A 17696-nucleotide genomic window follows, 5' to 3' on the forward strand; every position below is an offset into this window, starting at 1 on the left:
ATGGACTGACCTAAGAGACACTTTCGTACTACTCGAGCATTGTGAACAAGTAAGTATGTAAATAGTTAACATCCCATTTTAGAATTTATGTGCTTGGAAGCTCTCATGTAAGTTATGTGGCTCTGGCAGGTGATATTTCATCCTACAAAGTCTACATCAAACTGGTGGTACGTCATAGAGGTAGCCCCTCGTAGTGCACGGACGTATGAAGGCTACCATGTACCAATCACAACGGCATTAATGGAGGAGATCAGAGAAGATGCTCAATAAGAAGCTGTTGAGGTGGTGCCATACGAACATCAAGTTGCTACTGTCTATGGGGTGCATGCAGAGGATCTACAAAATGAAACGGAGGACATCTGTTTAAACGGAGAGCTCTATATAGATATAGGAAGTTATGCTGAGCTATGCGAGGATGAGAGAGAGATCTCTTAAAGCCATAAATATTGTATTTGAACAATTTTGCTACGTTTTGTAAAAACTCTAGCTCTCTAAGTACCTTCCATGTTGTATAACGCTCTTTTGATTTTGCGCTCACATCCTGGGCAATCCATGTCCACATGCAGCTCCACCACCTGGTTTTTCATCAGCAAGATTTGATTGTGCGCTCTCTCTCTCTCTCTCTCTCTCTCTCTCTCTCTCTCTCTCTCTCTCTCTCTCTCTCTCTCTCTCTCTCTCTCTCGATTGAAAATTCCGCGTTATCGACTTGCCTCTTCCATCACTCAAGTTGAATAGAAGAAGAACGCGTCATTGCGTCATTGTATTTATATGCGTCATTGTATTTAATGGTCTTTGCGTCCACTCCAGGTACATATGCTCTAGGTATGTTCTCACAAGCAGGGACGACGAGCACCTCCTCCTCTCTCTCTCTCTCTCTCTCTCTCTCTCTCTCTCTCTCTCTCTCTCTCTCTCTCTCTATCTATTTGTCCATGTTTTCTACTCCATTCATTCAATATTAAGTTTAAATGTTCGTGTGTTTAATGCAGGTATGGATGATGAGGAGTTTCTTTCTTCTTTGTCACCCCAACAGAGATAGTGGCACGTGGAGCGTCATCGCTCTGGCGCACCATCATGCATTCCTACTCCATCCGCATCTCCCTCTGTTTCGGAGTCCTCAGCGCGCTCCGAAGCTTCGGTGTCGACGAGACGATCTTCACACTCGTCTAGGCGCCGGTGCTCTAGTGGTGGTGGTGGCGGTTGTTGTGGGGATGCCGCCGCTGATGCTTCGACACCGCCTCGTGTTTGACGAGGCTCTTTACCCTCCCCTTCTTTGCCCGTCCCGACACTAGCCACGACATCGCCATCGACACCAGGTTTTGCACGGCTGACTGCCATTCCTAGCGGCTACACACCACTAGCTACTCCTCCATGAGTCACTCCAGTGGACACTCCTCGCTTCGGGGCTCAGACTCCAAGAGACACCTGACGTCCGTACCCCCGTTGACACATTCTAGAGACCCCTGCCAGGACACCCAGGTTCACGCGTCAGCGCGGCGAGAGCGCTTGCCTTACTCCGTCGACTTCAGCGGCAGCATCATCTTGGATGATGAAGGCAAGAAGGTGATTTCGCACATGCGCGATCTTTGCTCTGAGGTGTTTAGACACTACATACTAAACACCTAGAGTGAAGTACCGAATGATTTAAAAGACTGAGTCATCAACATGCTTCATGACGAGTTTCCCGTTCCAACACGGGATGACCGCTTCAATGAAGACGTGATGAAGGTTCGAATGCGCGAATACTGCAAGCACAAGCGTTCCGAAGTGCAAAAAGCAATCAAGCATGGGTGGAATAGACCAAATTGGCTGGCCAAAGAAGATTGGAAGAATACGAAGAAAGCAGCGCGCAAGAATCCCGACAAGTGGAAGCAACAAAAGGAGGCAGCCAGAGCGTGAGTAGAGGCAGGGAGCTCGCACCACTTAGGGAGCAGCGGGTGGGCATCATTTGAGGCTAATTTTGTAGGTGTTTTCACATTGCTCTCTATGTTTGATAGTTTAGGGTTTATGGGTTTTTAAATTCTAACATAATGGATTCTTTGTATGTTTTGACAGTGGTCGATGTGACAGGACGTGATCCCACACTATACGAGTGTGAGTATGCAGGCAGGAAGGGCTTAAATGTCCTTATAGACATTCTGAGTTCTCACGGCGACATGCTTAGTATTAGGATTTATTCTTTTTTATTTGTTGTATTGTTTTATAAACGTCGCTATATGTTTATACTTACAAAAAGCTGTCTTATTGTTTTTTTTTTTTGCAGAATCTGACATATACGCCGCTTGGATGCGATGAGACGTCTGATTAGACGACATCAGTTTAGCCATAGCTAGATAGCATTAGTTTCTTTTTGTCATAGCTTATGTATCATGAGACGACTTTTATACGTCTTTTTGAAAACCATGTACATATTTTAAATAATGACAATGGTTTGTAACTATTACATTTACAAAGTTAACAATCAAGTGATTTTGCCTATGTGTACAATTGTCATTGATTTACTTTCATCAATTCACGCTTGTCAGTTTTGTATCTTTATTTTGCAAACAATACCTACTATGGATGATGGAGTTAATGGTTATATTGTCTTGTGGGTGACTATTTTGGGTCTATATATACCTTTGCACTTTTTTTCAAAGGTGAATCAATTAATAAAACATTCAATATGGTTGATGGGTGAATGCGCTGCCACTAAATTTTTTTCCTCTTGGGCGTCGCTATGAACGTCGTTATATAAGGCTCTGCAGCGTCGCTATAGGCGTTACTATATAGCGACGATTATAGGGACGCTTATAAAGACTGTTATAGCAACGCTTATAGCGACGTTCCCGTATTGACGCTCTTAGCAACGCCAGAGGTTATAAAAACCCAGTGTATTTCCGTCGCTAAAAGCGTGACAAGAGCACACAACCTCTTGTAGTGTGACTGGACAACCCTACACCTCTCACAGTAATCATTTTATAATTCTGCATGGTTTGAACATAAACGCTTGATTGTCAACACATTCCAACTATAGAAAACTATAACCAAATCTCTCTTCATAAAATTTACAACAACATATATTCCAAAATCCATTGTCTAGAACTCTATATTAGACCAAATTTGTACAATAAACGACTTTGCCTCCATTATAATTCAAATGAGTGTCACTTCAGTTCATACCGAGTTTAGACCATTCCACCTTATATTCATTAGTTCCTTTAATCATAAACGCATCTCTCCAAATCTTTCCAAATACACGGTCTCCTAACCTTTATTATGATTTAACTTTCAAAATAAAACTTTTGGGAATTGTAATCCCTCTACCAAGATGTATTTAGGCTGCTTACACACAACCGGCCCAAGTTTGGGCATGTGGACCTGTAAGCTAGCTAGCAAAGAATTATTGGGTGTGAAAAAAGGGCAGCGCACAAGAAGTGAGGTAGCTACAACCCCTTGCCCAAGCATCGGTCGGGATGTGTGCAGATTGAACTTTTGACAGCTCAGCCATGATCTGACAAGTCCACTTGCCTCCAAAAGTGACGGGCAAGCGACGTAGAGGCACGTTAGAGCCGATTCAGACTGTGTGCCCAATAGAGGGCTGTAGCGCCTACGTGGGATGCTTCCATTTGTAAAAAAATGAAGGTATGCTTTTCTGGACCCATCGTCAAAAACTTCGAGCACTCACTAGCAAGAAATGCAAAGCACCCAATCCGCCCCGCTGTCCAGCCCGTAGGCTTGGGAAACGTGAGTCCTGCTCAACCAACTTCGCCTATGAATAGGGTGACGGCTGCCTGAGCGAAGCCTTCTAGGCATGCACGATCTCTGCTTTGTCAACTGCCCCCTTTCCTCTGTTTTCTCTTGTCTTTCCACTCCCTGCGTTCTGAAGTAGTTTGTCTTTCTCCCCCCCTAGGGGGAGGGGGGCAAAATGGCCCTCCATGACGCGTTAGTGAATGGATTTGTTCAGGGAGACCCTCACCTGCTGCTCAATCCGACCAAGGTACTTAATTTTGCTGCGTCCCAACTTCATAGCCCTCCACAGGGTGATGTTGCAGGAGGACATTTGCCGCTACAGAGAATGGCCTCGCCTAGCCACATGTCATATGCACATGCTCTTCAAACCCGGCCGGCTCATAGCCCCATCTTCCTGGAAAAACAAGTTCGCTTCCAAGATTTTTACCACACGATGGCTCCCAGGCCACACCCAGCTTCTCCTCTTTCTCTTCAGAGAAACCTTGGTGGACTTTCCCAGGCAGCAGATGAGCCAGGCTCTTAAGATCTCCAATGTATGGCAAAATGTGGATGCAACACATCAGGCAGAGTATTCCCAGCAAACCACACAACTTAATACATCCCCTGCAGATCACACAGGCCCACAATTGACAAATAATGTAGGCTGCAAGGGCAAAACTGTGGATCAACAGGGCCCTATCGAAGGGGAGCCTCCTCTCCAGGATGAAGCTAAGGGAGAGATCATAATACCTGCAGCTGAGCTAGAAGGTTGGCATAGACATTTGCAAGAGAAAGTTGTGATAGTGCTCTATCATGGGATTCGGCCACCTATTGAGATTCTAAAGCAGTGGCTCTCACAGGAATGGGAATCTAGACATTTAATCATCAACCAGGTACAATATTTACCTAACAATTACTATCTATTTTTCTTTGACAACCCTGACAGTGCTTTGCAAGTAATAAGTAGAGGTCAGTGGCTCATACGGAATACTCCCATGTCGGTGTTTAAGTGGTTCAAAGGCTTTGACCCTAAAGGCAAAAAGGCAACTAGAGTGCCGGTATGGGTGGATCTCCCAGACTTCCCCATAGAATTCTTCCCCTGGCTAAAACAAGTGGGAGCTCAAATTGGCAAAGTGCTAGGGCAAAAGCCATCAAATGGAGTGAATCCAAAGTGGGACCCCCAGCTTCTCATTGAAGTGGACACAGAAGCTTCACTCAAGGATAGCATTCAGCTGAAGGACCAAAAGGGCACAATCTTGCATCAGAAGAAAATAGTATTTAGAAACTTGCCTAATGCATGTTTCCATTGTCTGAAGCAAGGTCATATGATAAAAGACTGCCCTGAGCTGGTGAGCAAAAACCCCAAGGAAACAGACAAACAGAAAGATGCAAGGGATGTAAATTGGGTTTCCAACAAGTTCAGAGAAAGGGAGGATATAGGGGGAAAAACTCCTCCAAGTCTGCCACCAACAGGTCTTCAAATAGGTTCAGTGCTCTCCTTGATGAAGTCTTTGATCCTTCCAATTATGAAAGCCTGCAAGCTGATAAGGAGAAACCCTCCACATCACAAGATCCTTTGGGAAATTTGAAGGAACCAGAGCAGAAACAACAACAGCCGAACCCACCCTCCAACCTTACTTCTCCTCTCATCCCTCCTGACAGCCCATCAGAAAAAGCTAGAGGATTCTCTTCTGATTCTGACAATTCAGAGGAAGGTGAACCCTTCATACAAACCACCCAGCTCAACCCAACCTCCTTCGACAGAGTGGACAACATGCAGCATAAGGATACAGAACTAGAAGAAAACAATAAGGAATTGGAAGATCAAGACTTTGAAGAAATGAATAAATTATCTCAATCTCCAATCAATTCAGTAGACATCCTCATGACTCAAGCAGAGGAGGAAACATTGCCCATTCCCATCAGCAAAACAAAGAGAAAGAAAGAAAAATCTGTAGACCCAACTAGAGCATCAGTCTCTATGGTCAAACCTCCCAAATCAATCAGAAAATGAGTCAAGCAATATCTGGAATTTCCCTCAACTGCAAGGTGCTCACAGATCCTGCGAGAGCCATAAGAATCAGACAATGGTTGTTAGATATGCATCTAAATCTTGACTTCATTTGCTTGCAGGAGATCAAAGTTAAAGATTTTGATTTGAAGGTTAATCTTCAAAGAATAAGTAAGGATCATAAATGGTTCAACACCAACCATAATTCAGGCAGAGGGGGTGCTGCTCTTGGTGTGAATTTCAAACATGAACCTTTCATTACCAATGTCCAGCTGGGCACAAAGGGACACTGGATCACTATTACTCTAAAAGAGCCCTTCAACCTCACTATAGTGTGTATCTATGCTTCTAATTCTATGTATGAAAGAAGCTCAACTTGGGCTGAAATCAGTGAGCTACCTAACCCAATGCTGCTTACTGGAGACTTCAACATGGTAACTACTACCCAAGATAGGTGGAAGTCACTAGGGCAAGTTGTACAAGGGAATGAAAAGAAGAGGTGGAAGGAGCTGGTGGATTCACACTCTTTGATGGATGCCTCTGAAGACACTGGTTTTACATGGTCCAACAATCAACATGGAAGTTGCTACAGATCTACAAGATTGGACAGCGTCTACATGTCTGCAGATTTGCTACACTCATTCTGGATGGTAAACTGTAAGGCTGATTCTTCTCTTCTTTTGTCTGATCATAAGCCCATTTTATTTGATCTTCATAAGGGCGAGCACGACTTTAAAGTTGGCTGGCCACACTTTGATAGTACCTTATTTAAACTTCCCAGTGTGAGAAATAAGGTAAAAAGCATTTTCGAAGATGCATTTACATAGCACTCAAATGCATTTCTAGCTTGGGACCATGCAGTGAAAGGCACTCAAAGAGCCTTAACTCAATTTAAAAAAAAGGCCAAAGAGGTAAGAAGGAACAGAAGAATGATGATATCAGAGCAGATCTCTCTGCTTGAGGCCCAAACCACATTAGCCTCATCCTCTCTTGAGCTAAACACTTTAAAGGAACAGTTAAAGAGGGAAGAGATGCTGGAAGCCCAAGGTGCCCTTGCTTGGACCAAGCAATTCTGGGCTGGTAAAATTGACAAGCCAAATTTCCAGATGTTTGCCTTGTTAAAGAAAAAGAAATGTAGGGATTATATCCCTCCACTGTTAAACAAGGATGGGATGCCAGCCAGTTCCCATAAGGACAATGTTGAAATAGCCAGGTCTTATTTTTCCAATATATTCTCTGTACTCCCAGTGAGGAATAATGAAATCACCAGAGCTAGGGCAAGGATAGCATCTATTAGAAAGAAAACAGTGCCCTTGCACCTAGCTCAATTGCTTGACCTCCCTCTCACAGAAGGGGAGTTAAAGGAATCTATTGGAAAACTAAAACCTGGCAAAAGTCCTGGGATAGATGGTATCCCTAATGAATTTTTCTGTATGTATCAAGACTTTCTGACACCATATCTCATAAAGGTCTGGCAAGAAGCCTTGGGCTCAAGATCTCTTTCTCCCTCAATTAATGCAGGAGTTATAAAGCTCATACATAAAAAAGGCTCAAGAGTGGATTTGGGTAATTGGAGGCCAATCTCATGTCTGACTTCTGTATATAAGGTCTTTGCACTTACACTTACGAGAAGACTCAGCCCCCTAATCGATCAATTCATTCCCAAAGAACAAAAAGGGTTCATTAAGGGCAGATACATTCTGGATGCCATAATAACACTTTGGGAAGGCATGGACTATGCTGAAGAGTCAGAGCAAGACTTTATTTTTTTCAAAATTGATTTTGACAAAGCTTATGACAGAATAGAATGGGAGTTCATCCTTCAAAGTTTGCAGGACATGGGTATTGGGAAAAACTTTATCAGATATGTACACATCCTTTTTTGTAATGGCTCTGCTAGGATTGCAATAAATGGCACCCTCACTGATGCTATTCCGCTGCACAAGTCAATTAGACAGGGATGCCCCCTCTCACCTTTGCTTTATGCTATATCCTCGGATGCTTTGGGTTGGCTTGTTAAAGATCTGCTGCAGCAAGGTAAAATACAGGCAATCAGAGTTGAAGGCTCTATGGATCAGCTGTGTCTACAACAATTTGCAGATGATACTAATGCCTTGGTAAGGAATGAAGAACAATCTGTCAAACACTTCTGGGAATGCCTTGAGACTTTCTGCCTGGCTAGTGGATCCAGCATCAACCACTCAAAAACAGGTTTTAAAGTGTCTAAAGGGTCTTGCCCCCCAACCATAGCTAAAGCTGGATGCAAAGAAATCAAGGAAGGTCACATTTTCAGACTTCTAGGGATTCCCATGGGGTTCAAGGTTACCTTTAACCAAAGGTGGAGCTGGATTCTGGAAAACTTTAGAAAGAAGCTTTTTTCTGGCAAAACCATCAACCAGATCTGTCAGCCAGAGTGTTTGTGCTGAACCATTACTTGTTATCTTCTCTGGTTTTTTTTCTATCATGCTGGAAGCCTTCTCAAATGCAGCTAAATAAGGTTTTCTCTTTGTCCAGAAAGTTTTTATGGGGTGGCTCTGATGAGTTTAACAGGATCCCAAAAGTGGCTTGGCAAACTTGCTGTGAAGCTAAGGAGAATGGAGGGCTGGGGGTCATTGATCTTCAAAAACTATCAACAAAGCTAGCCAGCAAATGGATATTAAGGGCTGTCCAATCCAAGGACTTTTGGGCCCTTCTGATCAAGAGAAATGTGAGCAGGTTCCATCTAAAGGACTACAAAGCATGGGCAGGCCTCACTATGGAAGAAGCCCTCACTTCAAATGCCAACCTCACCCCCAAAGGCACTGATCTGTCTTGCAGGTTCTGGAATGCCTGGCTCACCAAAAACAAGGACTGGTCCCCTCCTGAGCAGTGGATCATGTCATCAGGGTTCTGGCTACAGGATTCCATTTGGTTTGGCAAGCTCAAACTCCTTCACATGCCCCACCTCACGAGGACAGCTTACAAATGCTATAGAGTAGGCATCAAGTGCTGGAAAGATGTCTATAAGGAAGGAAAATGGGCAACAAAGCAGAGCCTAATCCAACAATTTAGCCTTTCTCAAGGATGTGTTGATCTTGTATTAGGCCTAATCTCAAACTTCCAATGCTCTGTACACCACCAAGGAAGTTTTGGGCCCCTACCCATTGTCAAGATCTGTCAGCTCATATATGCCGGGAGAGGATCACAACAGCAAATGCCCTTGGATTTGGTTGCAAAGCTTAATAGCAAATGGGGGTTGACATGGAACCACAAACAATGGGAATACACATTCAAATGCATCTGGGCTTACCCTCTTCCTAACAAACATAGCTGTTTGATGTGGCTCATGTTACATCAGGGAATTTGGTCTGGCTCCAAAGCAAAGAAAATAGGTTTCTCTGATGGTCTGTGCAGAAGATGCAATATGTATGAAGAATCTATTTTTCATCTATTTGTCAGTTGTAAGCACAATAAGTTTCTTTTGGTTGAACTTCACAAAGACAGCTCTGTAAAAGCTACTTCTTTATCTTGGAGAGCGGTATTGCTTGGAGAGTGTAATTTTTCTGATATTCCCCTTTGGACGTGCTTAAGGGGAGTCTACCTTTGGCATGTATGGAATGAAAGGAACATGGCCACTTTTGGGCAACCTCACTCCACCTCCCCCATCCCCCTCTCCTTGGGTTTTCTCAACACCATGAAGGAGATCCAAAGTCACATAAAGGAAGCTTCACAGCTAGAAGTTAAAGAGATGCAAAGAACCCTTCGATGGCAGCAATGGAGAAAAACCCTGCTAGCCTTTTATGAACCAATCAGATTGTATGTCATCTCCAGATATCGTTCTCTCTTCCCCCCTTCTTAACCCTTCCTTTGGGCTCTCCCTTTTGGAGCCAGGATTGATCCTATCCTACCTTAGGGTCCTTGTACTTTTTCTTTTTATCTAATTCAAAGTTGTTTTTAACAAAAAAAGAAAAAGAAAAAAGAAATGCAAAGCACCGTATGATCTCGTGACCCCACGCTGCCAACTTGACCACTTCCCGTCGTTGATTTCAGCCTGCAGATTTAATATATGATGCGTAAAGTTGTTGATTGGTATCAAGGATGTGTGTGACGAGCACCTCGAATCTATCTGGCTTTATATAAAATTACTAAAGCTGAGCTTGCACGGGATGGTCAATTTTGTCTCTCTAATATCGAAGAAGCCATGGCTCGCAGCTTGCAGGAAACACGCGCTCGCAGCGTGAAGAATGGTTCGCTTCGTCTCGACCGACACTCAGGTCCTCTCTTCTCCGCAGCAGCTTCGTGCTCTCGCGAAATGTGGATCATCTCTGTTGTCTCATAACTGTATCTTCTGCCTAGATCTGCAAACCTTTCTGCATGCTTGTTAGTGAGTAGCTATGGCGTCTCTGAGAGAGAGAGAGAGAGAGAGAGAGAGAGAGAGAGAGAGAGAGAGAGAGTCTTTTGTCTTTACCCCAGCCAGTTCACTTGCGCTAACGTCCATAATATTTCCTCGTTGGATCTGCAGGTAGTGGCAGGCGTGGTACACCAAAGAAAGGTATTTGCTGCAGATGTTTATAGCTTCCTCGTCTATTTTCATTCTTCATGTTGTTGTCTGATCTTATTTCTTCCTTTACATCTGTTTCTTGGTATGCTTACAGGAGGTGCCGGGGCTAAGTATACATGGGGTGCACCTGGATACAATGAAGATGCAAGCACACCAATTGTGGATAGAAAGGACCCTAACTATGATGAAGATGAAGAAGTAATCCCTGTCCGGAGCAGGTATTAAGCGACCGTGTTACTTTTTTTCATACTTAATGAATTATGGCTTATGGTGTATTGCACTGGTGTGTGTGTGTGTGTGTGTGTGTGTGTGTGTGTGTGTGTGTGTGTGTGTGAACGTTTCTCTTCCTGATCAGCTTCAATGTTATGAAGTCTCATGATCTGGACATGATGGTTTTGTGTGTTTTTGCGTTTGTTTGTGGACAGGAAGACACCAGATCACTTAAAATGAATTTTACTGGCTAACAGCAGTGGTTCCTGGCAGCATGTGACAACCATTTCAATTCCAAGAAACAAGTTTTCTGTGACTTGGCCTGACATCTCCCAGAGCTGATGTTAATATAACATGCTGACTGTTTCTTGTATATAAGATACATCAAACTGACAAGGATGTGTTTTGTAAGTATGTTTCATAACTGTGAATGTAGTCTGCCCAAAAATGGTCAGACAGAATCCAGTTGACTGATTTGTGTCTTAATCTGGTAATTACAAGTAATTTTTTTTCTGAGCAGGCATGTTCTACCATGTTTTCTGTAATGTTGCAACACAGAGAGTGATTGTGGGTTGAAATCCACAACTTGACTTGGAGCACTTGAAGTGTTACTTTCTTTCAACTTTAGGAATGCAAGGATATTGCTGACATTGGGGTAGGGACGTAGCAACAAAGCTTCTTAATAACATTCACAGTCTCAGAGTGCAAGCTTTTTCTATGAGTTCATGGCTGAAAGTTTTGATACTGTAGAAGTTTTCAAGGTCTTTTAATTAAAAGGTTCACAAGTCCAGCTTGCTTGCTTGCTTGCTGGAATCAATATTTCTTCTATGTAGGGAAGGTCTGCGGTCAGCTTGCTTGTTTGATAGTTTATGGATGCTTTGGGGAGATTAGTCGTTGATGATGTGTATTATCTTGTTGTGCCTTTATTACAGAACCTTATATTGGAATCTTTGCCACACCTGAGTCATAATCCAGTGTAATGTGCCAGCATGGCTCTCGCATGATTGCATGTTATTAAGGTTTTTTATTGTGTGTAATGTAATAGTTCGCTTGCGAATTTTGACTTTATCTTATCTGCAAAGTCCAGAATTATCTCTGCTATTTAGTTTTGTAATGATAAGTTAAACACAGATTTTATCTGTTTTTCTTGATCTGGGAGCTAATATTTTTATTTTGCTAGGATTTATGAAAATGTACTGCCTGGCATAATTATGGTGTTGCTTTTTGTAAAATCCTTATGCGGTAAAACTTGCTTTTCAACCGCTTTTATGTATAATAATGACTCTGTGTATGAGGGGTTGCAAGGAGGATAATTTCTCTTGTCAGCAGGTGCCTCTCCAAACCTCCTTAATATTCACCATACCTGTCCTATTTTCAGAATTTTGAGCTCGTGAAGAAGTATTGTCAAACCAAGGTTGAAATGCAATCTAAAGATGTGATTTACATGGGAGAGTCCGTATTAATCTTCATCGTCCTTATCAGAGCTAAGATGGTATAACAGAACAATCAAGGTGGATATGTAAGGTGCAAAAAGAAAGTTGTGCAGTATGATAAAAACACCGAGCAGTATGGATAATCATTCAGTATAGAAATTGGTTAAGACGCTGAGTATAAATAGACATGCACCTCTACTTAATGCATGCCTGCATACATGTAAAGGCAAATGTGTATATGCCACAAACATGTACATGCATGTACGCATCATACATACACAACCCTTATATGGATGTGTGTTTGTTGCGTACAAATAACATGTATGTATATGGATCTGTGTTCACATGTATGTATACATGGAAATGCATGTACACACACACGTGTGTTTATACCACAAATATGTACATGCATGTATGCATCCTCATGCGTGGATATGGATCTGTATTTGTTGCGTATAAATAACAACTGTATACTGCCATATCTTTGTCGTACGTTACGGGACGGGACAGGAATGGGAAGACGAATAATAAGTGAATGAAACGCAACCTCGAAAACAATGGTTTGGTACTCATCTGGAGTACTTAGTTGCTCACTGAGTCTGGTCTGTATTTTTTTGGATTCATGATCGTGATAAATAATCCTCTTTCATTATGGTGTTCTACTAACTGATTGATTAGTTGTGAGTTATAATTATACCAAGAGAGAGATGGCTCGAGGACATCAGCTGGTGTGGCCAGCCAGCCGCCGAGCAGGGTAGCCTGCTGGTTTCAGCTTCAATCTTGAGCACAAGGTTGCTGGCTGGAGGCTCAGTGATTCAGAGGATGCCAGCTAGGAGAAGGGAGCGGGAAGAGAAGGCAGAGTGTGAAGCGGGTGGCCTCTAATTACAGCGTCTTCACACGGTGAGTTATGAAACTCACACACACTAAACTTAGGCTAATTCCTATGAAATAGCTTGAGTCACGTTAAGAAAGTTTGGAATAGTTTTAAGTCTTGTTTTATTTTAGTCGAACCTAAGGTGAATAATTTCACTCTCTTTCCAAACGCACCGTGTGGAGGTGCTCTTAGCCTGCTGGGAAGGGTGAGCGGCGTGAGCCTTGAGCTACAATGGCCAGCCAGCCGTGGTCCGACAGCAAAACGTGCAAGTGCTCGCTACATCAGTACTCGGACTTGCAGGAGCCTATGTGGATCGTGTTAAGAGAGAGAGAGAGAGAGAGCGAAGCGATCAGTCTAAAGAAGGGGGGGGGGGGGGGGGGGGGGGGGGGGGGGGGGGCTCTTATAGAAAGAGAGAGAGAGAGAGAGCGAGAACGAGCAGTCCAGCAACTGAAAAATCGGCTGCACAAATTCTGGCGGTTCTAAAACGTTTCATCTTCTCTAATCTTTAGACTTGAAAGTAAAACGTTGCATTATTTTAAATGCAACTTTGTAAACTCACTGTACTTCGCTGCGTAAGCAGACAGACAGAGAGAGAGAGAGAGAGAGAGAGAGAGAGAGAGAGAGAGAGTGAGTCTTTGGTGGCCCCTGCAGCAGCTGCTGCTGTTTCTTCTTCTCCAGCGAGAAGTTTTTCGGTCCTTCGTGGTATGCACATCTCTAATCTCTCAGTGTTGCCTTGCTCGGCGGAGAGAGAGAGAGAGAGAGAGAGAGAGAGTTGTTTTGCTACGCACCTTGCTTGGCTGTGTGTGTCTGCGTGTGTGCGAGAGAGAGAGTTGCCTACCCTTGGCACTAAGTAACAACGATCTTTAATGTGGGGTGGAGTAATGGGATGACGGTCGGGGTAAAGGGGCCAGCATGGGGAAACGAGACTTGCCGTCAAAAGCGAGGCGCATTAAACTTGGTCAGTGGGATAAACAAGGTGCGGTGAGGAGATTTGAACTTGTGACGTCGCAAGCCGGGTTGAGAGTCACTTGGGTTAACCACCTCACCCGTGCATGCATTGTGTATCCACAACCCATTTTACAACATTAAATTGTAAATTAACATGCATTGCCCAGGCTGTCAAGGTTTAGGTAGTGTGTGTCTAGGTTTAGTTTTTAATGTGATATTTGCGACAACAATGTTCTCGGCTTTCGCACGTGAGCTTCTCTGCCTTTGATTCCATTGCCTCCCCCTCTTAAATAAGGGTGTTACTTAGTATTGAGGTTGCCCTACCCGGCCACTATCGACGACTCATATTTTCGCCTAGCAGATCGACTCGTCACATCGTGTCGCGTGAAGAGAGAGGGGGGTAGAGAGATATGCCATGGAAGCCCACGTGCGAGGAGAGACCACTTTCTAAACCGTCCTCACCCTTCCCTTTTCCTTATGAACTTAGTGAGCACATTTTTTGATTTTATCTCAGCTGGTACCTCCTACCCCCTACTGTCAGTATGTATATACGCATGTACCGTCCTCACCCTTCCTTTTTCCTTATGAACTTAATGAGCACATTTTTTGATTTTATCTCAGATGGTGCCCCCTACTCCCTAAACCGTCCTCACCCTTCCCTTTTCCTTATGAACTTAATGAGCACATTTTTTGATTTTATCTCAGCTGGTACCCCCTACTGTCAGTATGTATATACGTATGTACGTATATACATACTGTCGCATACTAAAAGTAATCCCATTACTCAATGGGATTCCTCCCCTCTCTCCCTTTCCACGTTAGCATCCGGTCGAGAGAGAGAGAGAGAGAGAGTTGTGCTCCTCCCTTCTCCCTTACAGTGGCCCACCCACACATCACCCACACCCCTGTCGTCCCCTCCCTCGTCTTGCTCCTCCGACTGCCTTCGCCAGCTCCAGTTCTCTCTGCCAGCAAACTGGCATGCGCATGTCTCAATAATGGGGGGAGAGAGAGAGAGAGAGAGAGAGAGAGAGAGAGAGAGATGCTACGTCTCGAGCTGCATGAGTCGAGAGTCAACACTAGGTTGCAGACACAAGACAAAGGGAGCTCTTAGAGCTATGAACACACAAAGCTCTCATCGCTTAACTCTTAGCAATGGGTCTCTAAACTGAACTACACGAGAGAAAGAGGGTGTCAACCGGCCACTGCCCTAGAATCCTGAGAGAGAGAGAGAGAGAGAGAGAGAGAAGAACCATGTGCTGTGCCGCCACCTACGATCACCTTCCTTTGGATTTTTCAAAGGCAACGTCTATATTTGCCTTTTTAACGATTTTTAAAAAATCTTACACATTGCTATGGGTTTTTTCTACTATTATGTCTCTATTTTAAGGCTTTTTGTTTGTTAATGTTCAATCTTACGCAAGGGTTACATGATGGCATAGTTATTAGCTACTTTTTGAAATAATTATGTCTCATGTGCACTAGTTATTTGCCTTATATGCAACTATACAAGACTATTCCAATTTTGGCATAGTTGCATTAGTAACACGTGCTATTGATACCTATGCTCTGCCATCCCCACATAATTAAGAGAGAGAGATTCTTGTATAGTTGAGCTTGACTCTTTTCACTCTATGTTGAGCCTCTTTAATTATTTTCAAGCACAAGAAGTTACAAGTTTCTCAAATTCCTCTTGTACATAGAAACGAGGAGAGAAGAAACATATATTTTAAAAATTTACTGTTAGGCTCAAAACGGCAAAATATGGCTTACCGAGGGTGGAAATGGAAGTCAAAGTGGGTAGAAGGATATGTGAATGGACAAGAAGTTCAAAACATTCATTTGTCTCTTCAAAAATCTCAAAAGGTGCCAAATCCCTATGTTCATGCTCTCATACTTTCAAAGTTGCTATTCTTGAAAAAGAGAAAAAAGCAGTCTTCACTAAATTGGGCATAACTTGTGCATCCGAAGTCAAATTGAAAAAGGTTTTCAATTTAAGTTTAGCTCTTTTTAAACTTTACAACTTTGTAGGAGAAGTCGAAAGCTAATTCGAAGAGTGTAGAGGTCATCTAATAGGATTGTTGGAGACTGTCTTGAATTTTAGAAACCTATATACATATTAATTTACCTCTATGCTATGCAGCTTCATCTTATGAAGTTCATAACCATCATCCCTACAGATTCCATTTGTTTTCTCTGCATTATACTTGTATTCATTATTTATTGTATGTGACAATCAAAGAAGCTTCTAAGTTGCTTGGGTCATGGAAATCTTAGCCTCCATGGTCCTACGTATACTCAAGCTTCTCTTTATTGTAAAGAGCTCCAAGAACATGAGTAATGAAAAGCTTTTTGAGGGGGGATAGCCTTATAAATATAAGCATACTAGTTTGAAGTTTGAAGATGTATACATGTGGAAATGATATTTGGTCATGCACCCAAAGATGTAACCTATGTTAAGGTGACTTTATGTCTAAAGCAAGGTAAAGCCAATAAAGGTTTCATGTAGTGCAAGGAAAAGAGATCTTTATAGTGCTCTCTCTCTCTCTCTCTCTCTCTCGTCTTAAGCTATAAGGACACAAATGCCCACACTGTCTCACTTGAGACATATTAAAGGTGGAGTTGCAGCTAACCGTTGCGGACAGAAAGACAACGGGAAGCCTACCGTAAGCAAGGCGGCTAAGAGGCATGGGAGGAGCCATGAGGTCTCAAGGGGAGGACAAACACAGACTAAAAGGAACCACCAAGCACATCCAAGGCACAAACCGCCAGCCGTTGGGACACAAGGGATGAAAAGCCACCTATGGGTGCAAGGGCATGTGGCACTAACCGCTAAAAGGAACTGCTCTCAACACTTTCTCTGGTTCTTTGTTGGTGGATAACAACCACTCTCAACGACCGCTCATTCCCCACACTTTGGCTGTCAGGAACCGCCACAAGGAGTATAGGCCGTTTATAGTCGTTGAGAGAGCCAAGGCCGAGAGCTGAGGGGGAGGGAAAGGGTGGTAAGGTGCCCAAAATGTTGCTCTCTCTCACTCTCACACACACACACACACTCTCTCTCTCTCTCTCTCTCTCTCTCTCTCTCTCTCTCTCTCTCTCAACCCTGTTGAGGCCCCATGAGAGAGTTCTTAAAAGAGGGGTGGTCAAGGAGGAAATTTGAGAGGCTTGGAGTTGGGAGTCTGTGGGAAGGGTGGGTTGCACACAGGGAGAGATGGACGTCAACTTGCATGGATTGGGCCGCACATGGCATGGACAGGGTCGCCAGCTCGCTAGAAGGAAAAGATGACTACAAGATTGAGACATTGTGGGAGGTCCTCAAGACCCACCACAAGCTTCTCTCTCTCTCTCTCTCTCTCAGTCGATTCTCACTGCAATTGACACGGAGACATAAGGTAGACCTGATTATACTGAAGGAGACAAGTCAAAGTGAAGCAGCATCCTTGTTTTCTCTTGGAGTGCATTGATTGTAGCTTACGGATGATAGGGTTTGTCGAGGAAGCTCAAACCATTTTCGGCGGATGCAATAAGAGAGTACTTTCCATCGACAACCACTTTTGTTAGCATGCTCAATGCATGTAGCCACTCGGGTGTGACAAAATGTATTCTGAGAGCATGAGCTTCCCTTGCGATTGCATTGATTTCAGGGGCCGACGAAGATTGGTTTGAAAAGAAGAGTCGTTTCAAAAATCACTTTTGGAAAAAAATGTACTGAAAGGAAGAGAGGTCATTTAACTCATGATGTGAAGAGGGGTTATGTAAATGATGCTTGAACGCACATGATATAGAGTGCTTTCTAATAGTGGAGGCAATCGGATACCTAGCAAGATTGACCGAGGGAGCTCTGGTCTTGTTGATTGTAGGATATGCCCAATATGGCTATGGAAAGGAAGTTCAAGGTCTTGCATGTGGCAATACAAGATGTTGATACCGACAAAGGCACATGACTGTGGCCAAATGAGCAATGCACTTAAT

At 43.4% G+C, this 17696-nt stretch overlaps 1 protein-coding gene across 1 annotated transcript; it reads left to right on the top strand.

The window, feature by feature from the left end:
• Positions 1-9813: 9813 nt before the first annotated feature.
• Positions 9814-10988, top strand: LOC147459223 (uncharacterized). The gene is made up of 4 exons (XM_086509794.1): positions 9814-9972; positions 10221-10250; positions 10354-10477; positions 10685-10988. The coding sequence occupies exons 1-4, from the start codon at positions 9900-9902 to the stop codon at positions 10707-10709; spliced, it is 252 nt and encodes an 83-aa protein (XP_086365920.1). The 5' UTR covers positions 9814-9899; the 3' UTR covers positions 10710-10988.
• Positions 10989-17696: the final 6708 nt, after the last annotated feature.

This window comes from Adiantum capillus-veneris, chromosome 4 (assembly GCF_014529385.1).
Source record: "Adiantum capillus-veneris isolate H3 chromosome 4, ASM1452938v2, whole genome shotgun sequence".
NCBI lineage: Eukaryota > Viridiplantae > Streptophyta > Polypodiopsida > Polypodiales > Pteridaceae > Adiantum > Adiantum capillus-veneris.